Source organism: Nymphaea colorata, chromosome 12 (assembly GCF_008831285.2).
Source record: "Nymphaea colorata isolate Beijing-Zhang1983 chromosome 12, ASM883128v2, whole genome shotgun sequence".
Lineage (NCBI taxonomy): Eukaryota > Viridiplantae > Streptophyta > Magnoliopsida > Nymphaeales > Nymphaeaceae > Nymphaea > Nymphaea colorata.
Genome location: NC_045149.1, coordinates 12945962 through 12965955, shown reverse-complemented (window position 1 = coordinate 12965955; position 19994 = coordinate 12945962). Strand labels below are relative to the sequence as shown.

General features: G+C 37.3%; 1 protein-coding gene across 3 annotated transcripts in view; it reads right to left on the bottom strand.

Annotated features, from left to right (window-relative positions):
- Positions 1 to 5713: 5713 nt before the first annotated feature.
- Positions 5714 to 19994, bottom strand: part of LOC116266481 (lysine-specific demethylase JMJ17) — an 81837-nt gene continuing 67556 nt past the window's right edge. For 2 of the 3 annotated variants that reach the window (XM_031647734.2, XM_031647735.2), the window contains exons 13-16: positions 15426 to 15488; positions 15197 to 15292; positions 14847 to 15052; positions 5714 to 6614 (exon numbers count right to left, since the gene is read on the bottom strand). In XM_031647734.2, coding sequence (XP_031503594.1) covers positions 6344 to 6614; positions 14847 to 15052; positions 15197 to 15292; positions 15426 to 15488 — 636 coding nt within the window. In that variant the 3' untranslated portion in view covers positions 5714 to 6343. The remainder of the gene's footprint in view (positions 6615 to 14846; positions 15053 to 15196; positions 15293 to 15425; positions 15489 to 19994) is intronic. The other variant, XM_031647736.2, reaches the window with a different exon arrangement.

Below are 19994 nucleotides of genomic sequence, written 5' to 3'. Positions count from 1 at the left end.
CATTCTTACCATAACATTCATCTAAAAGCATTCCTACCATAACATTCATCTAATGTTTTCATAATTATCGTATATAAGAAGGGAAAATTTTTGAAAATAGATTGGAGTTATAGGCCATAAAATATGAATCCAATATTGGGTCATTACTTGATTTTTAATCTTAGTGAAGTCAGTAGATAAAACGATCATCAGAGGAAAATGTCAAAAGGAATGAAAAGGTGAAATACTTTCATAAAAAGAAAGAGAGAGGGAAAGACATAGAAAGAGATATGTATATACGTGTACATTCCATCATACATACACATATGAAATTTTAAAAGAAAAAGGGTATTGATTTGAAAAAAGAGATTTTAGAGGAAAAGATATATATATACACGCACACACACATATATATGTGTATGTATAAGAAAATTTGTAAGGAAAGATGTTTAATTTGAAAAGATAAATAAAAGATTTAAGAGAGAGAAAATATAACACATGTATATACACATTCATGTGTATATGAAAATTTGTAAAATAGAATGTGAGAACATATGAAGAGAAGGATGAAGAGAATCATCATGTGCACATATATGTATACAACATGTATATACATATGTGTCTTCATGAGATTAGAAATCAAGAAATGACTTAAAATAACCGACTTAAAGTTTCATGTAGGTCGGAGGGGAGCTTGGACTACTGCAAGAGCGTAAGCTAAGTCTCCAAAGCCACATTAAAAAGGGTTATTTCGAAAATATTTTGGAAAACATGATTTCAAATATTTTTTATATATGAACATAAAACATAGTTACTTCGTTTGTTACAAGGGAAAATGTTTCTTCCACCGTTGGATATGGAAGAAAATTGAACTACATGATAAGGTGCTCATTGGGGTTCATAATCAGATTATTAGAAAGGAAACTAATGCAAAATGACGTGAAAATGCATATTAACATGTACATATTTATGAGAGTTTTTTCAAGGTTGGACAAGTCTCAACCTAAAAAATTAGCATAAGAATAAGGAGAAAATCTCAAACCGCACTCTCATTCTTGCCGTGCATTCACATATAAATGGAAAATCAAACAACTATGCATGGATAACATCAAAGCAATATTCAAGAAAAGAGAGAGAGAACATGATTCAATTATAAAATGAATATTATCTCATTTTTTCATGCTTCCGGTGTACTCGAGCATAACTTATTGACTCTAAAATAGAGATTAAGAGCTATCTCATATGACCATGGGAAGATGAAGAAGAGAGAAAATAAGAAAACCAAGGCAAGGCTATATTGAAGAAAAGAGATAGTATGATTCAATCTTAAAATGAAATAATACTTCACCTTTTCATGCTTCCCGGTGTACCCGAACATAGCTTCTTGACTCTGAAGTAGATATTTGAGAGCTATCTCATATAACAATGGAGAGATGAAGAAAGAAAGAAACAATAAAAAGAATAGAGTGGGATGTTGATTACATACCTCTAATGAGAATGATTTTAAGGAAAAATAATCACCTTTGCTTCGAGTGATCCTAGATTCATCTTGAATAAGCCTCTAAGATGATGAAGAGGAGGCCCCCAAGAGATCTTTTGTGATCCCTTGAAGAGTTATAACTTGATGAAGCTTGCTACCAAAGTTAGAGAAGAAGAAGAATGAAAATGAAAGAAGAAGGAAATGAAGGAAGAGAGCTAAAAACTCAAAGTCCTCAAGTAAGAACGCACTAGAGCTACTCCAAGGGCTAGCTCATGCCTAAGAGGGAAGATAATGAAGGTTTTTATAAAGAGTTTTGGAGTCAAAACTCAAAATTCAATTTTTTTTTAATTTCATAACATTTTCATACGAATTTCAAATAATTTTGAATTATTTTCAATTTTTCTAAAAAGAAATAGGTTTTACCTAAGTATGATTTGCTATTAGGCCTGAAAATTCATTTTTGATGTGTAGGTAGGGCTAATGCCCACTTAAAATACTCAAAATGGCCCTCTAAAGGTCAATTTTTGATGAAAAAAATGGGGTTTCGGCAATGCATGCACGGTCGTGCTATCGCGCGTTGTGGGAGCGCAAAAACATACTTTTTTTTTAAAATTAATCTTAATAAAGAGTTGTTTGTAAAATAATAGAACTATTATTATTATTATCATTTCCTTTAAAAAAAAAGATTTCTTGTTACAAATGGGTGGTTGACTTCATTTTGAGCGGCTCTGAACTTGCTCCAAATCCTATTTTGGTTCAGTCGGTTGTCGATTCATTCTAGCATGCTTAAAAACGTGTTTTGACATGAGAATGATACCTTAAAACAAAAGGAGGGACTGTGCATGCGCGACACTCAAATTTTGTCGTTTCGAACTCGATTCGAATTTTGGGTTTGAAATGCTTGATTTGGATTTAAACTTGGGTTTTGGATATAATTTGGATCCAATAAATTGGGTTTTGTGTTTTGGTAAAAGAGGGTAACATTTTTGAAAAATTTGGGGAGATTACAAAGGAAGACCTCTCTATGGCTGTTTGTATGATGAAAGTGAGGAGAATGTAAGATGGGGAGTGATTGGGCCAGGTGGAAGGCAACATGCAAGAAAAGTGTACCTTTTAAACCAGTGGCTGGAGGAAGTTTAGTACCTGCAAGGGGGAAAGGGGGCATCACAAACAATGTCAACTGGAAGAGAAGACATTCAAGCACTATTCAAGAAGAAAGAAACCTATACGTGCAGTGGTGGGGTAATGCAGACAACATCAGCATATTGGTGGTGATTATTGCTAAACCAACTCCAGGGTTATTTAGTGAATGCAAATGGCAAACTAGACAGTGGGATGACGCTGGCTAATTTGAGCAGGAACGGACAGGAGGCCTTTGTCTTTTGCTGATGTGAAATGGTTTCATTAGTGGGCTTCTTGTACCATAGTTTGAGTTGCTATGGTTAACAACTTGTCTTTTATATAGTGCATTATATCCCCTTTTTGTTTCTTGTATGTATATGTCTACTTGTAGTAAAGGAAGGGACTCTACCTCCTAGCTTACTTCCTATTGGAACTACCGAGGATAATTTTGCCATCCACTTGATTCTCCTTGTCTCTGCCATCAAAAGCAACCTGAAATATCAACAAAAAGTCAACAAATACAGTGAAAATCACCCCATGCTCTCACCAGGCTTCCCTTGTCTCTAATTGATGTCAACTTTGTACTGAGCCGAGGGTCTAACAGCAGCAAATATGAGAGTGAGTTGTGTGCATCGACATGCATGACAATTTCATGCAATGCTTTTGATGTTACCGCATGGCATTAGAGGTTTCAAGATTCGATATTAGAATCATGCATAGGTGGGGCCCAAAAACATGTCTTTGCATCTCAGTTAGGCTGACGCACACATTCTACAACAATAGTGCATCCACATCCTCCATGACAACATTTTTTTCATTCAATAACTTTTGAGACTTGCTAGAGCTCTATATTTTCCACCAAGCGCCCAGATAGGCATCATCCTTGACTAGAGCGTAGGTGCGTGCATTCCTCTTGTTCGAAAGAGCAGTTGGGAGTAAACTTTGAACAGAAAACAGAAATTATCGTATCAAATAATATACACGATTCCATATACAACAATGTGTGCGATGTTGTGCGTCATGGGCGACAGTGTCACGTATTCCATGCAATCGCCTAAAACTCCATTGAAAACCCGTAATGTTGAATACTTGTGTTGCCTGGGAGATATAGTTTGCAAATGGTGCATGAGTCGCTGGACAAGACAATACCCAATCTGCGAATAGCACCCAAATGCACTCATCGTCCAAGTATCGTAGGGTTTGAGCGACTACGTGCAATGATTTAGGCAAGGGAAGCAGATGTTTCTTGTGGTGATAAACTTTAAGCATTAGTCCAATGGCGACGATGATGATCAAACAGATCTTCAGGGCTTCAGGAGGTGTCTGTGCTCTTCTTAGGTCAATGGGATCGTGCATGCATTTGCTGTCTCTCAGCTAAAACGATAATATGCTTGAACGGTATGAAAGAAGACCAATGTTGGGTAAACCCGCCATATATGAATGGAGGAGAGTTTCAAAATTTTCCTAAAGCACAATATTCTCTATCATTTTTCTGTGCATTCAAGACAGTGAGACAGTTTCGTCTTTCAAGCTTTGAGCTGGTTCATCAGCTGATTTGGTATCATTGCTGGCACATTAAAGACTGTGGGCAGTAGAGGCTTTTAAAGTATAAGCCGATTCGAAAGACAGTGGGGCAGTAACGACTTTTAAGGTACAAACCAATTTGTTGCTTGTTGATTTCGATTACATTGTCGAATCCCGAAACTTCCCGTCACCAATCATCTGTCCATTTGGATCATTGGGATGCATATGTGAGAGATCTGCATGGACGGATAATATTAGCTCTCTCTCTCTCCATATATATATATATATATATATATATAATTGAATGGTCACCCAACTCACCCATAAGGCATATTTGATCTATTATGATGAATGGTTAAAAGACAAATATATATGTAATAACCATTTTTATCATTTAATATTATTAGTTCAAACTTTTTTTTTTCTCATCCGTCTATTATGACAAATCAGATGATTCTCATGAGTGAGTTGAGTGACTCTACATAGCCAGTCACCTCTCTCTCTTATATATATATATATATATATATATATATATATATATATATATATATATATATATATATATAAAAGCTGAAATCTTCTGACCATCTTCAATTCCAACCAATTATGACACACCCAATGCATTATTCGGGGCAGTGTGCTGAGTGTCAAAGAATTTCTCCATCCAAACCCAAATGGGGAAATTTCCAAATCAATATATATATATATATATTGAAATCAACCAGCTGCCTCTACTTCTGAATAGTCATTTTTGTTCTTTTGTGTTGTTAGAAACCATTGCAAAAAAATACATTTTAAACGACGACTTGGTTGGCAATGATTTACAATGATGAAAGACACATTTTGTGACAGTTTTTAGCAGGTTAGGCTAATTTCAATTTTCACACACACACACATAATCATTTAACCATATAAATGGATAATATTCAAAGCTGTATTAAAAAAAAAAAACAAGAAAATTTGATAAGGACATTAACATTCTTTGCTTCACTGATGCACGGCGTCGTGGGGTTACTTTTTTCTTGAAAAGGAAGCCACATTTTTTCATGTGCTTGATAAAACGACACTTTATTTGAATTGTCAAAGAAAGTATTCTCAGTAAGCTGAGGAGAAAAAGTGTTAGATACAACTTTTTCTCAATGTTGTCATCCACTAGATTTTATTCCTTACTCTTTCACTCTTATAAATTTTTAATGCCATATGAAAGGATAAAAATGTCATTTTGTACTAGAAGCTAATAGTGAAAAAATTTGCAGCGAATATTTCCTGTTCGTCAAGTTAACAGAAATTCACTTGGACATTCAGTTTGACAGTCTCTATAGAAACCATAGCGCTTACTAAGAAAATCATTAAAAAAATATTTTTATTGAAATTGTGGGTCAAAGGTAGATCTAGTAATGAAAATTTCAATTTTTATTTTTGCATTTGCCAGTGAGGCTAGTTTTTTTAAGGACATGCTTACGAATATCCGAAGTTTGAACTTGAGAATCCTAACCCTATAAAAGAAAACAAAATAGTGCTCTCAAAATTGTACCAACCATGCTCGCTAATCACTTTTTTAGCAGAAGGTAATTTGTCTTCTACAAAAGAAAAGAGAGTACAGTATCATTTCATGCGCATTACATATAATTCAATTAACCCCATTATGAACACAATCATGGTACAAATGAGAAACGGGTCACAAAAGGTCTGAGTAAACAAAAGAAAATTTGAAAATGATGCAATACCATAGACTTGAGATTGCGGATCGTTTATGAGCAGAAGCAAATGAATTGAAGTGTTTATCATCTCTTTGCCAAGACACTAAAGTTGTGCCCGGTAGAGACCAATGTAGAGAAATAATGGTGGGTGCAGTTGAATGCACTTGACTTCGCTGGCCATTGATGACTTGCAGCTGTATACAGTATACACGGCCACACCAGAGCCCAATACTCGTGCAATATGAGTCTGTGACCTCCTTAACGAATCCATACGACTCAGCTTTCAGACTATGAGAGGCATAGAAGATCATGCCAATGGATAACCTGCTTTCATCCTCTCCATGTGTTGCCGCTAGTGAAGGGTGACAATTGCTGTCGTACGTCCAACAGGAAAAATGCACCAGAATTGGCTTCAGTGAAGGGATGCTTGACCTACATTGGATTTATTTTTTGTCCCAATCTGCACATCATTGGCAAACATGTTTCTCCTGCAGATCTTGCTAAAGATAAATTGGTAGAAAGAATCTGATTCATAGTTTTATTGCATATGCACAAACAAAGAGAGAGTTTCAAATTTTATTCGTCGCCTAGCTGTTCTTCTACAAAGCTTGCGATTTTTCCTCCACTGCTTATCCAGTTCACTACATGAAGTCGATGCCCCTATTTCACTAGAATCAGTCTTCAATGCCAATCTCAATTGCAAAGTCGATCGAGCTTTTCTAGGTCTTCGCCTCCCCTTCAACCGAACATGTAGCAGTGTGGGAGTAAGTTTGGTAGAATAACAAACATCATCTGCATGCTCCAATGCCCTGGCAAACTTATTGGGTAAATAACCAGAAAAAAAAAACCACAGAAAGGTCATAAAGATGACAGGTGTCCATTCAGTGCACAGATAATCAGTGGGTGCAGATGAACAGAACCACGAGGGTCCGCCAACAACATTGAACAGAAAAACAGAAAGAGGTTAAAGATAATAAAGACAAATACAGGAGGAAAAGATCCCTCCAAACCAGCTTTTGCCTTCTTCAACACATGAAGGTAATTGCACTAATGGATAAAAAACACAAATTTGAAATTACTAATGGAAATCAAACAGAACATTTTTCAAATTTTCTAGTAAGGATCGAAGGTATCAGAAGACCAGAGAAACTAAGTGTTTCTCAAAACTCAACTTACAGATCCTTTCCACTTGGAGGAAAGCAAACATATTTACCAACTTTGTACCTCATGGAGAGGCAAAACCTTGCTTTCAAATATGTTTCCCGCGAAAGAATTGCAAGTATCTTAGCCATACTAGAATGGAAATTTTGACTTATCAAGATGTCATGTTGCATGAAGAAATACCAAAATAAGAACCATCAATCACTTTCAAATTTAATTCGTTACGCATAAGAGGGCAACAACAAGGAGATATTTTGATGTAAAGAATTACTTTTTATTCAAGCAAAGTGAACTTCCCACATGTCGAATAGTATCCAAACGACCAACCCAAAACATGTTAACAAAGCTGTACTAACCTTATTTGCAGTTTCATCATCTTCAAGCAGCTTCAGAAACACAGCTGCAGCCTCCCATTGGCTGCTCCTTTAGAGAAACTATCGTAACTCACTAAAGGGCCTAATGCCCTAGTTTAAGGCTGTTAGAAGTATAGTAAAAGACTATCATGTCCTTTACTTATCCATGTTATAACAATTAGACCTTAAAACACAAGTTGGACACACAAGGGCTTTGACCAACTTAAGGGACTAAAGAAACCATATACTTTAACACTCCCCCTCAAACTTGGCAAGATTAAGAGATACCATTCCAAGTTTGTCAACAAGTATTCTGAATTTGGAAGGTGGCAAGCTTTTTGTAAATATGTCAACAACTTGGTCTTCACTCTTCAGTCTTTACATGTTCAAGAGATATTAATCCTTCTTCATATGCCCTCCTTGTAAAATGACAATCAATCTCAATATGTTTTGTTCTTTCATGAAATTCTGAATTTTTAGCAACGTGAATTGTACTCATATTATCACAAATCAATCTCGTTCAGTTGTGGACTGGAATTCCAACTTCTTCTAGAAGCCACCTTATCCAGATTATTTCAGCTGTAGCTTGAGCCATAGCTCTATATTTAGCTTCAATTGTAGACAATGCTACCTTTTGTTGCTTCTTACTTTTCCAAGAAACCATAGACTTGCCAAAGAAGATGCAAAATCTAATTGTAGAGAGTCAATCTCGAGTGAATCCTCCAAAATCAGCGTCACAATAAGCAACAAGTTCCTCATAAATGTGTAACTAGAAAAACATGCCATAATCTATTGTATCTCCTCATAAATGTGTAACTAGAAAAACATGCCATAATCTATTGTATCTCACACATATCTAACAATTCTTAATGCAGTTGCAAGATGTGTTGATCTAGGTGCATTCGTAAATTGAATTACCACATGAACTGCATGAGTTATGTCTGGTTTGGAGATAATAAGGTAAATCAAGCTTCCAACAAGTTGTCTATAAATCATAGGATCTTCTAATTCTTTTCCTTCAAGAGGCCTCAATTTAGCATTTGCTTCCATAGGAGTCCTTACCTTTTTCTTGTCATCACATAATCTACCTTTAGTAAAAAATTCAGTTCCATACTTGTGCTGAGAGTGGAAAAGACCTTCTTTTGAGTATGCCACTTCCAAACCCAGGAAATACTTCAAAAACCCAAGGTCCTTCATTTCAAACATTTTGTCAGTTTTCTTTTTGTTTCTTCAATAACATCAAGATTGTTCCTGGTGATGATCATATAATCAACATACAAAAGCAATAAGCATTCTCCTTTCTCTGTAGTGCATACAAATAGTGCCGGATCATGATAGCTTTGGTTAACTCAAATTTCTTTAACTGCTGTGCTAAACTTTTCAAACCATGCTTTTGGTGCTTGTTTCAGCCCATATAGTATTCTTTGCACACCTTGCCTTTTGGATAAGAAACCCCCTTGTGGAAGCTGAACATAGACTACTTCTTTTAAATCTCCATTCGAAAAGGCATTTTTCACATCAAGTTGCCAGAGATTCCAATGTTTTCCAGAGGCAACCGCAAGAAGAGTCCTAATAGTGGTCATATGGGCAACTGGTGCAAAAATCTCTTAGTAATCTATTCCAAATTGTCGATTATATCCTTTTGCAACCAATCTGGCCTGATAATGTTCTATTGATCCATCTGTTTTGGTCTTGATCTTAAAAACCCACTTACAGCCCACAACATTTTTTCCTTGAGGAAATTTCACCAAGACTCATGCCTTCATTCTTTTTAGAGCATTCGGTTCCTCACTCATAGCAAGCTGCCATTCCTCCTTAGATGCAGCTTCCTCATAGGTCTTGGGCTCATCATAAGAGTGAACTAAAGTAAGACAGGCACAATGTTTAGAAGAAAAAGAGTTGTAAGAAACAAAACAAGAAAGAGGAATCGAGACTTTGGAACTATGGCATACCTAAGTTCGTAAGGAGGCTGTGATAGGCACAGATGGAGAGGAATTGTCTCCCTGAGTTGTATATTTTGGATCTGCAGAAGGAATCATATCAGAATTGGCCACTTCTAGTTCACCTTCCAATGACTCCGACTGTTCTAGAATGGTACATGGATAACTCCTTTTTCCTTCCTTTAATACATTTGACTTGTATCCTTTTCTTTCACAGTATTGGAAAAATTATTTTCTTCTCTACTTTCAAGCGGCTTTCCTTCACTGCACTAATTTTTTTGAATGGATCTGTCATTAAGAAAGAAATCCATACAACTGTCCCTTGCATTTTCTTCTGTCTGAACAGAGTATGGTCCACATTCCTTTTCCAATTGGATCATAACACTTGTATCCTTTCTTGTCTTCTGAGATGCCCAAATAACAACATTTCACAGCTCTAGGTGAAAGTTCATCTCTCAATTGTTTTGGTATAAGTACAAAACAAGTACATCCAAACACCTTGATCATGTTGTAGTTTGGTTTCAACCCATATAACTTTTCATAGGGGGTCATTTTACTCAAAACATCAGATGGCATATTATTTATTGATATACATCCATGCATATTGCATCTGACCAAGATACCTTTGAAACATTGGTAGCAAAAAGAAGAGACCTCGTGGTTTCAAGTATGTGTCTGTTTTACCTTTCAACCACTTTGTTTTGTTCAGGATTGTAAGAACATGATTTATGGTGTAGTATGCCTTTCATTGTAACCTGTCTTTGAACATTTGACTAATATATTCTCCCCCTGAATCAAAACGCAGAATTTTGATTTTTGTTGAAAATTGAGTTTCAACAATAACATAAAATCTCTCAAATATATCAAAAAGTTCATTTCTATTTCTCATAAAGTATATCCAGGTAAATCAAGCACAATCATCTATAAAAGTTACAAAATAGGCTGACCCCCGCCCCCTTCCATGACAAAGTATGGGATGGACTCCAAACATCTAAATAAACTATATCAAATGGCCTTTCTAATTCAATCTCCCTATGACAAAAAGGTAAGGCATGGATCTTTGCTATTCTACGACTTTCACAATTTTTTACATCATCAAATACTACAACCTTAGATTCATCAAGAAGTTTCAAAATGTCTTTAATCTAGAAGACGAAACATGTCCCAATTTCTGGTGCCACAACATGGATTCATCATTCACTAACACATAGGCTCCACACTTTTCTCTCCTTATGTAGCTCATGTCTAGCTAGTCGAGGTAATATAAATCTCCTTTTTTATGGCAAATTCCAATCCTCCTCCCTAACAGCAGATCCTGCACAACACAATCCATAGGAGAAAAGACAACAGAACAATTTGCAATTTGACCAACAGAAATGAAATTTATAGTACGAGGCGGGACATGATAAACCTCATCAATATGTTACTTACTTGCAGGATAGGAATTGAGAATAATAGTACCAGATTTGGTCACAGACATTGAAGAGCCATTTGCAGTTTAGAATCCAGAACAAGAATGACAATCTGTTAAGATAGCCTCATTTTCTGTCATATGACAAGGCAACTAGAGTTTACACAAGATATACCTGCAAAAGAACCTCCTGACAGGGATATAGAGGAAGTAGAGGATGCCAATATGAGAAAGAAGTTTTTGAATACTTTCGATGATGTTGGCATGGGATTAATGATCCTTGACTCCAACCGATGCAGACTCCTTTAATTGCAGTCCCGTCACAAGTTTCCCATCTTTCTTTTCTTCATCTCTAGAAGTGCCAACAACATAAACTCCTTTCTTTTTCTTTAGAACCAAACTATATTTCATGTGCCCTGGTTCCTTGCAATAGTTACATAGAACCTATGTCACACGGGTACGCCTCTTAAGGAGGAGTACCCACACGGTATGGGTACGGTACCGGTACACCCGTGGGTGCGGCAGGGGTGCTGCGTTGACCGTACCAGGTACGGTCAACGCACCTAAGGTCATTTTCGACATTTTCTAGACTCTGTCAAAGTTGACCGAGTCCAATTCTGTCCGATTTTAATGTTAACATTTTTTTACATTTTCACGTTTTAAACCATTTTAACGTTTTTAACATTAAATATATCCATACCCTAAAACCCTTTTTCGTTTCGTTTCATCTTGTGCGTTTCTTCTTCTCTCACCGACGACCACTCACGGCGACCGGCGAAGAAAGGGGCGGAGACCGTCGACGGCAGACGATCTCTTCAGCCTCTGAGGTTCCGAACTCTCTCTTGGCCGGTCGGCCGACGGTGGGGCTGGTACACTCCCTTCCCCACTGGAACCGGCTCACCGAAGTCTCTCGTCCAGTTCGACCTCTTCTAACTTCGTGAACTTGTCCGCCCTTATCGGGATTCTAAACCTCTCATTCAATGTGTTCTCTCTCGCTCCCTATCTTTCTCTGTCTCTTAATCTAAATACAGTATGCGTATTTGTGTTTTATGCATTCGTTTTGAGCTACTTTGATTTCCCATTTGTGTTTGTCTGTTGCAGTTTAGTTTCTGATGAAAATCTAGTACATATATTTTAGTTTTATGCATTAGTTTAAGGTAGTTTGGTTTCCCGTTCATGTTTGTCCATTGCAGTTTAGTTTCTGATTAATAGCAATGTTTGATTTGTGTTTCTACTTAGTGTTTTTAGTTTGAGGATTGTTCGAGACTATGGTTTTGTTGTGGATTTCCCATTTGTTTGTGATTTCTCAGATTTATGTCTGGTTTTCTCATTTTGTTGGTGGTTTAAACTTGTGTGCTGCTTGGTTTTGTGCTTTTTTAGGAACCCATTAGCAGTCGTTTAAACTTCTGTCCTGCTTATTGTTATGTGTTTTTCTTGCGAGCAGTCGAATAGGGTCTGTATGCTATCAACATTGTTGCATTAGGTCTGTGGTTTTTTTTTCCCTTTTTTTTTTTCATTCACCAAAACTTGATTTTTCCTGTCTATCGTTTTGGTTTTATTTAGGATCGGGCAAGGAGCCAAGTATTTTTTTGGCAGTTCATTATATGTTTGCAATTTTTTGATATATATATGTGTGAATATATATATATATGTCCGCGTGTATATACGGGCCGTACCCCCGCACCCAAATTTTTTGAAAATGGTCCATGCCCGTACCTATGTGACATAGCATAGAACATTGTTCATATCTCTTCTCCTTTCAAAAAATTTTCTACTGCCTCCTTTTCCACCAAACTGTTTAGTCACTGAAAGAACTGACTCTTCTATACTCTTTCCTCCTAGAGACTTATTTTTAGTCTCTTCTGCCATAAGTTCTGAAATAAATTGAACTAAAGAAGGTAAGGTTTGACGATGAAGAATTCCACTTCTTACATTTCAAATTTAGATCTTAAAGCCACTAAAAAAATCTATGACATTATTGCTGGTCCCTTGCATCCGTTCCATCTTCCTACATTCTCAACACTGCTTACACTTTGCACATCTCATATTTGGAAGCATCATAACAAGATCGTCTGTCATTTGCTTAAATTCCACCAAAAAAGACTTGAATAGATTCATCTCCATGCCTCAAACTTTTCAAATCTTGGGCTAATTGGTATCTTCTTGCCTATTTGACTGAACATACACATCAATCTAAGTTATTCCCAAATATCTTAGGCATTTTCAAACATAATTATACTTACACATTCCAAACACTGCTTACACTTTGCACATCTCATATTTGGAAGCATCATAGCAAGGTCGTCTATCATTTGCTTATGTATAATGATTTTTGTTTATATTGAATACATTTTTCTTGATTTTGTTCTGATTTTCCGTTTATTTTTTTCGGATTTTTTATGATTTCCTTATTTTTTCTAATTTTTAATAGTTTTTTAAATTAAAGAAATTAATTTTACGATATGCTATGCTACGTATGAGATACGTCAATACCGTGTATAGGTAGGCCCAACCGATACGCGTTACGCAACACCTTTTACAACATTGATTTCATCATATTCAAGCAGCTCCAGATACACAGCTACAGCCAATGCCCTAGGCTCACTTAGAAGTACAGTAAAGACTATCATGTCCTTCACTTATACAGGTTATACCGATTAGACCTTAAAACATAAGTTGGACAGGTAAGGGCTTTGCAAAACATAAGTTGGACACGTAAGGGCTTTGCAAAACTGAAGGGACTAAAGAAACCATATACTTTAACACCACATATGATGAAAATGACTTGCACCATATGTACAGTGGTGTCGTTATACTCAAATCTTCTGACAATGCTCTGTAGTCTATACCCGTATCCATACCGACACCCATACCCTTACCCATGTGACATAGGTAGAGACTCCTACGGAAGGAAACTATAAAATTAAGACCTTTTGAAAGAAAATAATTACAAGATACTATGGTTCATAGACAACTTCTTGAGAGCTTGATTTACCTGATCATATCTAGACCTAATATAACATATTCAGTTCATGTAGCGAGTCAATTTATGAATGCACCTAGATCAACACATCTTCTTGTTAAGTTCAGAATTTTCAGTTATGTAAGAGATAAAATGGATTACATAATGTTCTACTCTTCATCAAATTTTTTGAGAACTTATTGCCTACTATGATGCTAACTATGGGGGATCAATTTGTGATAGACTTTCTACAATTAGATTCTGTGTGTTTTCTTCGGCAAGTGTATGATTCATTGGAAGAGTAAGAAGCAACAAAGTAGAATTATTTACAGCTGAAATTGAGTATGGAAGCTACAACTCAAACTAGAGTTGAAATAATTCGGAACAGGTGGCCACAAAAACAGGTTGGACTTCTAACTAACAACAAAATTAAATTGATTTGTGACCACATCAGTGCAATCGATATTGTTAAAAATCCAGAATTTCATGAAATGAAAAACATATTGAGATCGACTGTCATTTTACAAGAAGGCATATGAAGAAGGATTGACATCCCTTGTGCATATAAAGACTGAAGACCAAGCTGCTGATATATTTGCAAAAGGTTTATCACCATCCAAATCTAGAATGTTTGTTGACAAGCTTTGAATGATATCTCTTAATCAAGCCCAGTTTGAGAGGCAAGTTAAAATATATGGGTCCTAAAGTCTTTTAAGTTGGTCAAAGGTCATATTTGTTAGGTTTATTATAATCGGTCATAAGTACCCTACTGTTATAACTCGTAAGGGGCAATTTAGTCTTTTACTGCTTCAAGTGGACTTTAAACTAGGGTTTCGAGTCATTGACCCCTTCTTTTGGTAGTTATTGTTATTCTTATATTGTGGCCAAGGTATACTGCTGCTACTACACTAGCAGGTTGGAGACAATGAAGACTGGTCACTTTGATTTGTGTTCTTTGCTTGTCTCTAGCTTTGGGTTAGATATTTGAAATTTGTGTTGGGCATTATCAAAATTTTACTTCACTATGGCAGCAGACCGGAACTGTGGCAGAACTAAGTGCAGCTAGGTGACCTGATCCTAACATATGTCAATGAATGATAAAATTAGTGTCTATCAAATTCAGCAGAGAAGAGGCCATATGAAAGAATGACAACCAACATTGAAACTCCAGATAAAATGCTGCTGTCCTAAGGAAAATATAATGATTCATCTACCTTTCTTCATCAGGTGATAGAGAAGTACACATGAGATCCATCACTACTGGTTCACAGGCACGACAAAAAAATTTATCTGGTGGTGGCCCTTGTAGATTAATACAGTCAAAGTGATACCACTCATCACATTGATCACAAGCAATCATTGGTCTCTCATCATAAGGCTTTCGACAAATGCAATAAAGAATGCTGCTGGAATCGAGCTGCTGCAAGTGAGAAGTAAAGTCAATTGCAAAAACAGATGAAGATTTATTCTACCAGCAACAAAATGTTATGAGTACATTCTTTCGACAGAAACTCAATCCAAGAAACAGATGAATATAAATGCACAAGCAGAAAAGTGAAGTTACCGAGAGCTCCTTATCACAGTTAACGGGTAAATTTTCACCATCCTTTATAAGTTTGAGGACATCATCCCCTGCAACAGCACCAGAATCACAGGCAATCTGCATACAAGTTCAAAAAGATTGATATAACTCAAAAGATACATGAAATTGGCTCAGAATATGATTTTTTTCACGACATGCAGACTATGCAGATGAATATATTCTTGGCATGGTTAGTCCACTGCACACTTACAGTATCCGTTTCCTTTGGCATCTGCACAAAATGGTCTTCCAGAGATACATTTACTTCGAAATCCTAGAAGAATGCAACAACACATTACTTATTATTAATATGGTGACTATACAAAATACTGTTCATAGTACACAACTCAAAATAAGGAAGAGACAAACTGTTCAGCCTAAAATTGCATCACTTCACGGATTTAGTTTAGAGACAGCTTAAGAGCATACACATTAAAACTTTGACCCACTGTTGAACCTTTCCACATTATCAGCAAAAAATTGGGTATTTTAACTTACAGACAATTCAGAAGATCAGTTCATTTTGCCTAATGAGTTATGAGAAAATGATAACTGAAAAGCATTTTGCACCTATGTCACATCTATGAAGAATCCATGAAAAATCATGCATAACCCCAGATTTGAAAGCCCACAATTTGCCATGCAGATGTTTATTGTTAACCTAGGGTTGCACATTTTAAGACGCTGGGGAGAATGAATTTTAAGGCAGCCAATGACGTAGCAGTCTAGCACCTGAGGATAACACAGTAACATGTTCACCAGAATAGGGGTGCATCTCCCTCCGGATTTCATACAGATTCTATGTTTCTTCACATATACCAATCCCTTCTGTTATCTCAATCTTAATACTATTTTCAGTGTTTTTGTCTAATGTTTGCTTTAAGGGGCCATTCGATAACCTTGAAAAAGATTTCAAGGTGTACTGAGCATTTGTAGGAAAACAAGCCAGCTCTAGTGGGGCAAGACTGTTTTTCATGAACAATTTTACCTGCCATATGCAGGAAATATTTTCTGTTAAAATAATTTTCTGACATTGTCCCATTGAGGGTCAAATCTTGAAGATTTCAAACTACATGCATTTTCCCTCTTTTCTCCTTTAGACAGTGTTGTTGTGAGAGATAAAGAGAGAAAGAAACACAAAAAACTTATTGATGACTTGCCCTAACCCCTTGGGAGAATTAGGGTGGAAAACATAATTACATTGTAAACCAGGAAGTCATAGAAAATAATTAAAAAACTGTCAGGTTCTTTAATATTCAAAAACCTGCCTCATCGTCAACACTTCCCCTCAAGCTGGAGCATAAATATCTACCATGCTGAGCTTGTTACAACACTTTGAAAATTCACTAATTGCAATAGCTTTAGTAAGGATATCAACAGTTTGTTTTTTATAGACTACATGAGTTGTAAAGATCACTCCTCCTTGAACTAAATCACGAATGTAATGCCAGTTTACTTCATTGTGTTTAGTTCTTTCATGAAAGACCAGGTTGTTTGCAATATAGGTGGCTGCCCTGTTACCACAAAACATTGTCATAGGTAGTTGAACTGGAATGTCAAGGCTTTCACGCATGGATTTGACCCACGTCAATTCTGCTCTTGTTTGAGCCATGATCCTATATTTTGACTCAGCGCTAGACCGTGAGACCACATTCTGTTTCTTGCTCCTCTAAGATATAAGATTCCCTCCTACAAAAACACAAAACCCAGTAGTAGATTTTCTATCTTCAACAGATCCTGCGTAGTCTGTATCACTCTAGGCTTGGACATCTACGATTTTCCCTTTCTTAAATAGTAATCTTTACCAGGAGAAGGTTTAAGTATTTGAGCATCATCAAAGCAGCTTCCCAATGGATCTTCCTTGGTTTCTCCATAAACTGACTCAACTTTCTCATTGCAAAACTAATATCTGATCTTGTAACTGTAACATAAAAAAGCTTTCCAATTAAAGATCTATACGTCTTAGATTTTACAGGTTCTGACTCATCATGTAAGTGCAATCGTGCATTCATGGGAATGGTGGCAGGTTTTGCCTCCAACATTCCTGTTTCTTGCAATAAGTCCAAAATGTACTTCTTTAAGAGAGAACTATTCCTTCTTTACTACGAGCCACCTCTATCCCAAGAAAACATCTCAAGTGTCCAAGATCTTTTGTGACAAAGTACTTCTGAAGAACATTCTTGGTCTCAGATATACCTCGTTTATAGTTGCCGGTCAAGATAATATCATCAACATATATTGCCAAAATAACCATTCCCAATGCTCCCTTCTTAACAAACATTGAATGATCAAGAGGTGACCTCTGGAATCCACTCGGTGAGGCAATATCAGATAGTTTATGAAACCATGCATGGGGACTCTATTTCAGTCCGTATATGGCTTTCCGCAATTTCGCACACCTTCCCACACACCCCCTGAACCTCGAAGGCAGGTGATTGTTGCATATAAACTGTCTCCTCAAGATCGCCATATAAGAATGCATTTTTGACATCCAATTGATGCATCTGCCAGTCATAGTGAACTGCAAGAGAAATCAAGAGGCGAATGGTGCCTCACCGGGCAACTGGTGAGAAGGTGTCAAAGAAATCAATGCCATAGGTCTGAGTATACCCTTTTGCGACCAGCCGAGCTTTATAGCGTTCAAAGGTCCCATCTGCATGGTATTTGACAGTAAATACCTATTTGGAGCCAACAATATCACAACTAGAAGGAGGAACAACAAGGTCCCATGTGTGGCATTCCTGTAAAGTATGTATCTCCTCTTCCATAGCCTGGCACCAATTGGGGTCTAGTAATGCTTGTTGATGACATGTCGGAACAGTGTCAGTAGACATAACACGAATGAATTGTCGCACCTTGTCACTTACATAACCAAAAGTCACAAACTGTGAAATGGGATGGATGGTGCATTGACGTTTACCCTTCCGCAAGGCAATAGGGAGATCCTGCGAGTCAGAGATAACCAGAGGTGAGGAATCAGGTACACTTACCTTAGGAGAGGATGATGGAGGAGAGCCATGTGAGAGACCCTGTCGGCAAGAGTAGACTAAAGGAGGATCCAAAGAATGATTCCAAGGTGGTGATGACGGCCTCAGAATGGACATAAGCGGGAAAGGTGGTACTGGCAAAGGGCATTGAGGGAGACTCTTAGAGCAGGAGGTAGATGGGCATGGGAAATATGAACGAGATTCAAAGAATGTGACGTCCGCACTGACAGACTCTTTTTGGGTGATAGGGTCAAAGCACTTGTAGCCTCTTTGGTTCTTGGGATAACCAATGAAGATACATTTCAGGCTTGGGCAGCAAGTTTATCTCGCTTTGGTCCAAGGATATAAACAAAGCATATGCATCCAAAAACACGAGGTGGAGTTTGAAACAATGGACGATCAGGGTAAAGCATTTGAATTGGAATTTTGTTAAGTATAGATGAGGATGGTAAGCGATTAATAAGATAACACATAGTTAGGATCGCATCCCCCCAAAATAAGATGGTACATGGCTTTGTATCATGAGAGTACGAGCAACTTCCAACAAATGTTGGTGCTTTCTCTCTGCAACACCATTCTGTTGCGAGGTATGTGGACAGGTGAATTGAGGAACAATTCCATGTTTTGAGTAAAATTGTAAAAGATTGGATGATTTGAATTCCAGAGCATGTCAGTGCAAACAGACTTAACAGAAACTCCAAATTGAGTCTTTATTTCGATAATAAGATTTTGAAGGATACATATAGCTGCAGAACTCAAACATACTATGACGTGAAAGACTTAAGACTCAACGGAAAACTACTCCTAGTGTGCTTCCCAAGTTAACAGGCTTCGCACTGGAGTAACTCTGACATAGAAAGCTGAGGAAACAAGCAACGAAGCTTTAACACCCACTGAAGACTAGTAGGTTTGGATGGGACTGAGGTAGCATCTGCACTCACGGGCTCAGATAGAAAATAGACTCTCCCTCGTTCATGGCCTCCACCAATCATCCTCTCAGTCTGCAAGTCCTAAAACCAACACGAACCAGGATAAAAAATGACTCTACAGTTCAAATCATGGGTCAACTCTTTAATTGAGACAAGGTGAGTGGGAAAGCCAAGAGCAAACAACACGTTATTCACAATTAAACAATAAAAAATTTTCACACTGCCCCAACCGATAATAGGTGAGAATCGCCCATCTGCAAGCTTCACCTGTCTAGGTTGAGGAAAATGGTGAAGTACAGTGAATAAATTTGGTTGACTGCAAAAGCGTTTGGAGGCTCTAGAATCAATAATCCATGAGATACCTAGATTTTGGGTCTGCATAGTGATGGAAAAGGCAGAATTACCCACAATTGTAGAAGCCAAGGTGGAAGAGGAGACTTTCTGAGCCAGAAGTTGTTCATACTCAGATTTACCGATACTAACTGTGACCTTTTCTACATTTGATTCTGTATTGTTATCTTCAACATGTGAAGCCTTTGGGATATGAGCAGAACCCTTGACCTGTGATGACTCAGAGTCTCAATTCATTGGGTGACCATGTTTATTTCAGCATCTATCTTCTAGATGCCCAAGTCTTCCACAGAAAGTGCATTGAACTACCACATCCACCTCCTGACCCACGGCCACCTCTCCCTCTACTAAAGGCCTGTCCATAACTTCTTGAGATGGCTAAGGTCTGCCCATAGCCTCCTGAGACAGCTAATGGGTGCATCTGTTCAGGATGGAGAGAGAGTCACCGCCATACGACGACTTAGCCTACTATAGGTCTCAACAAGGTCTGGAATTTCAGCCCCAGTCAACATT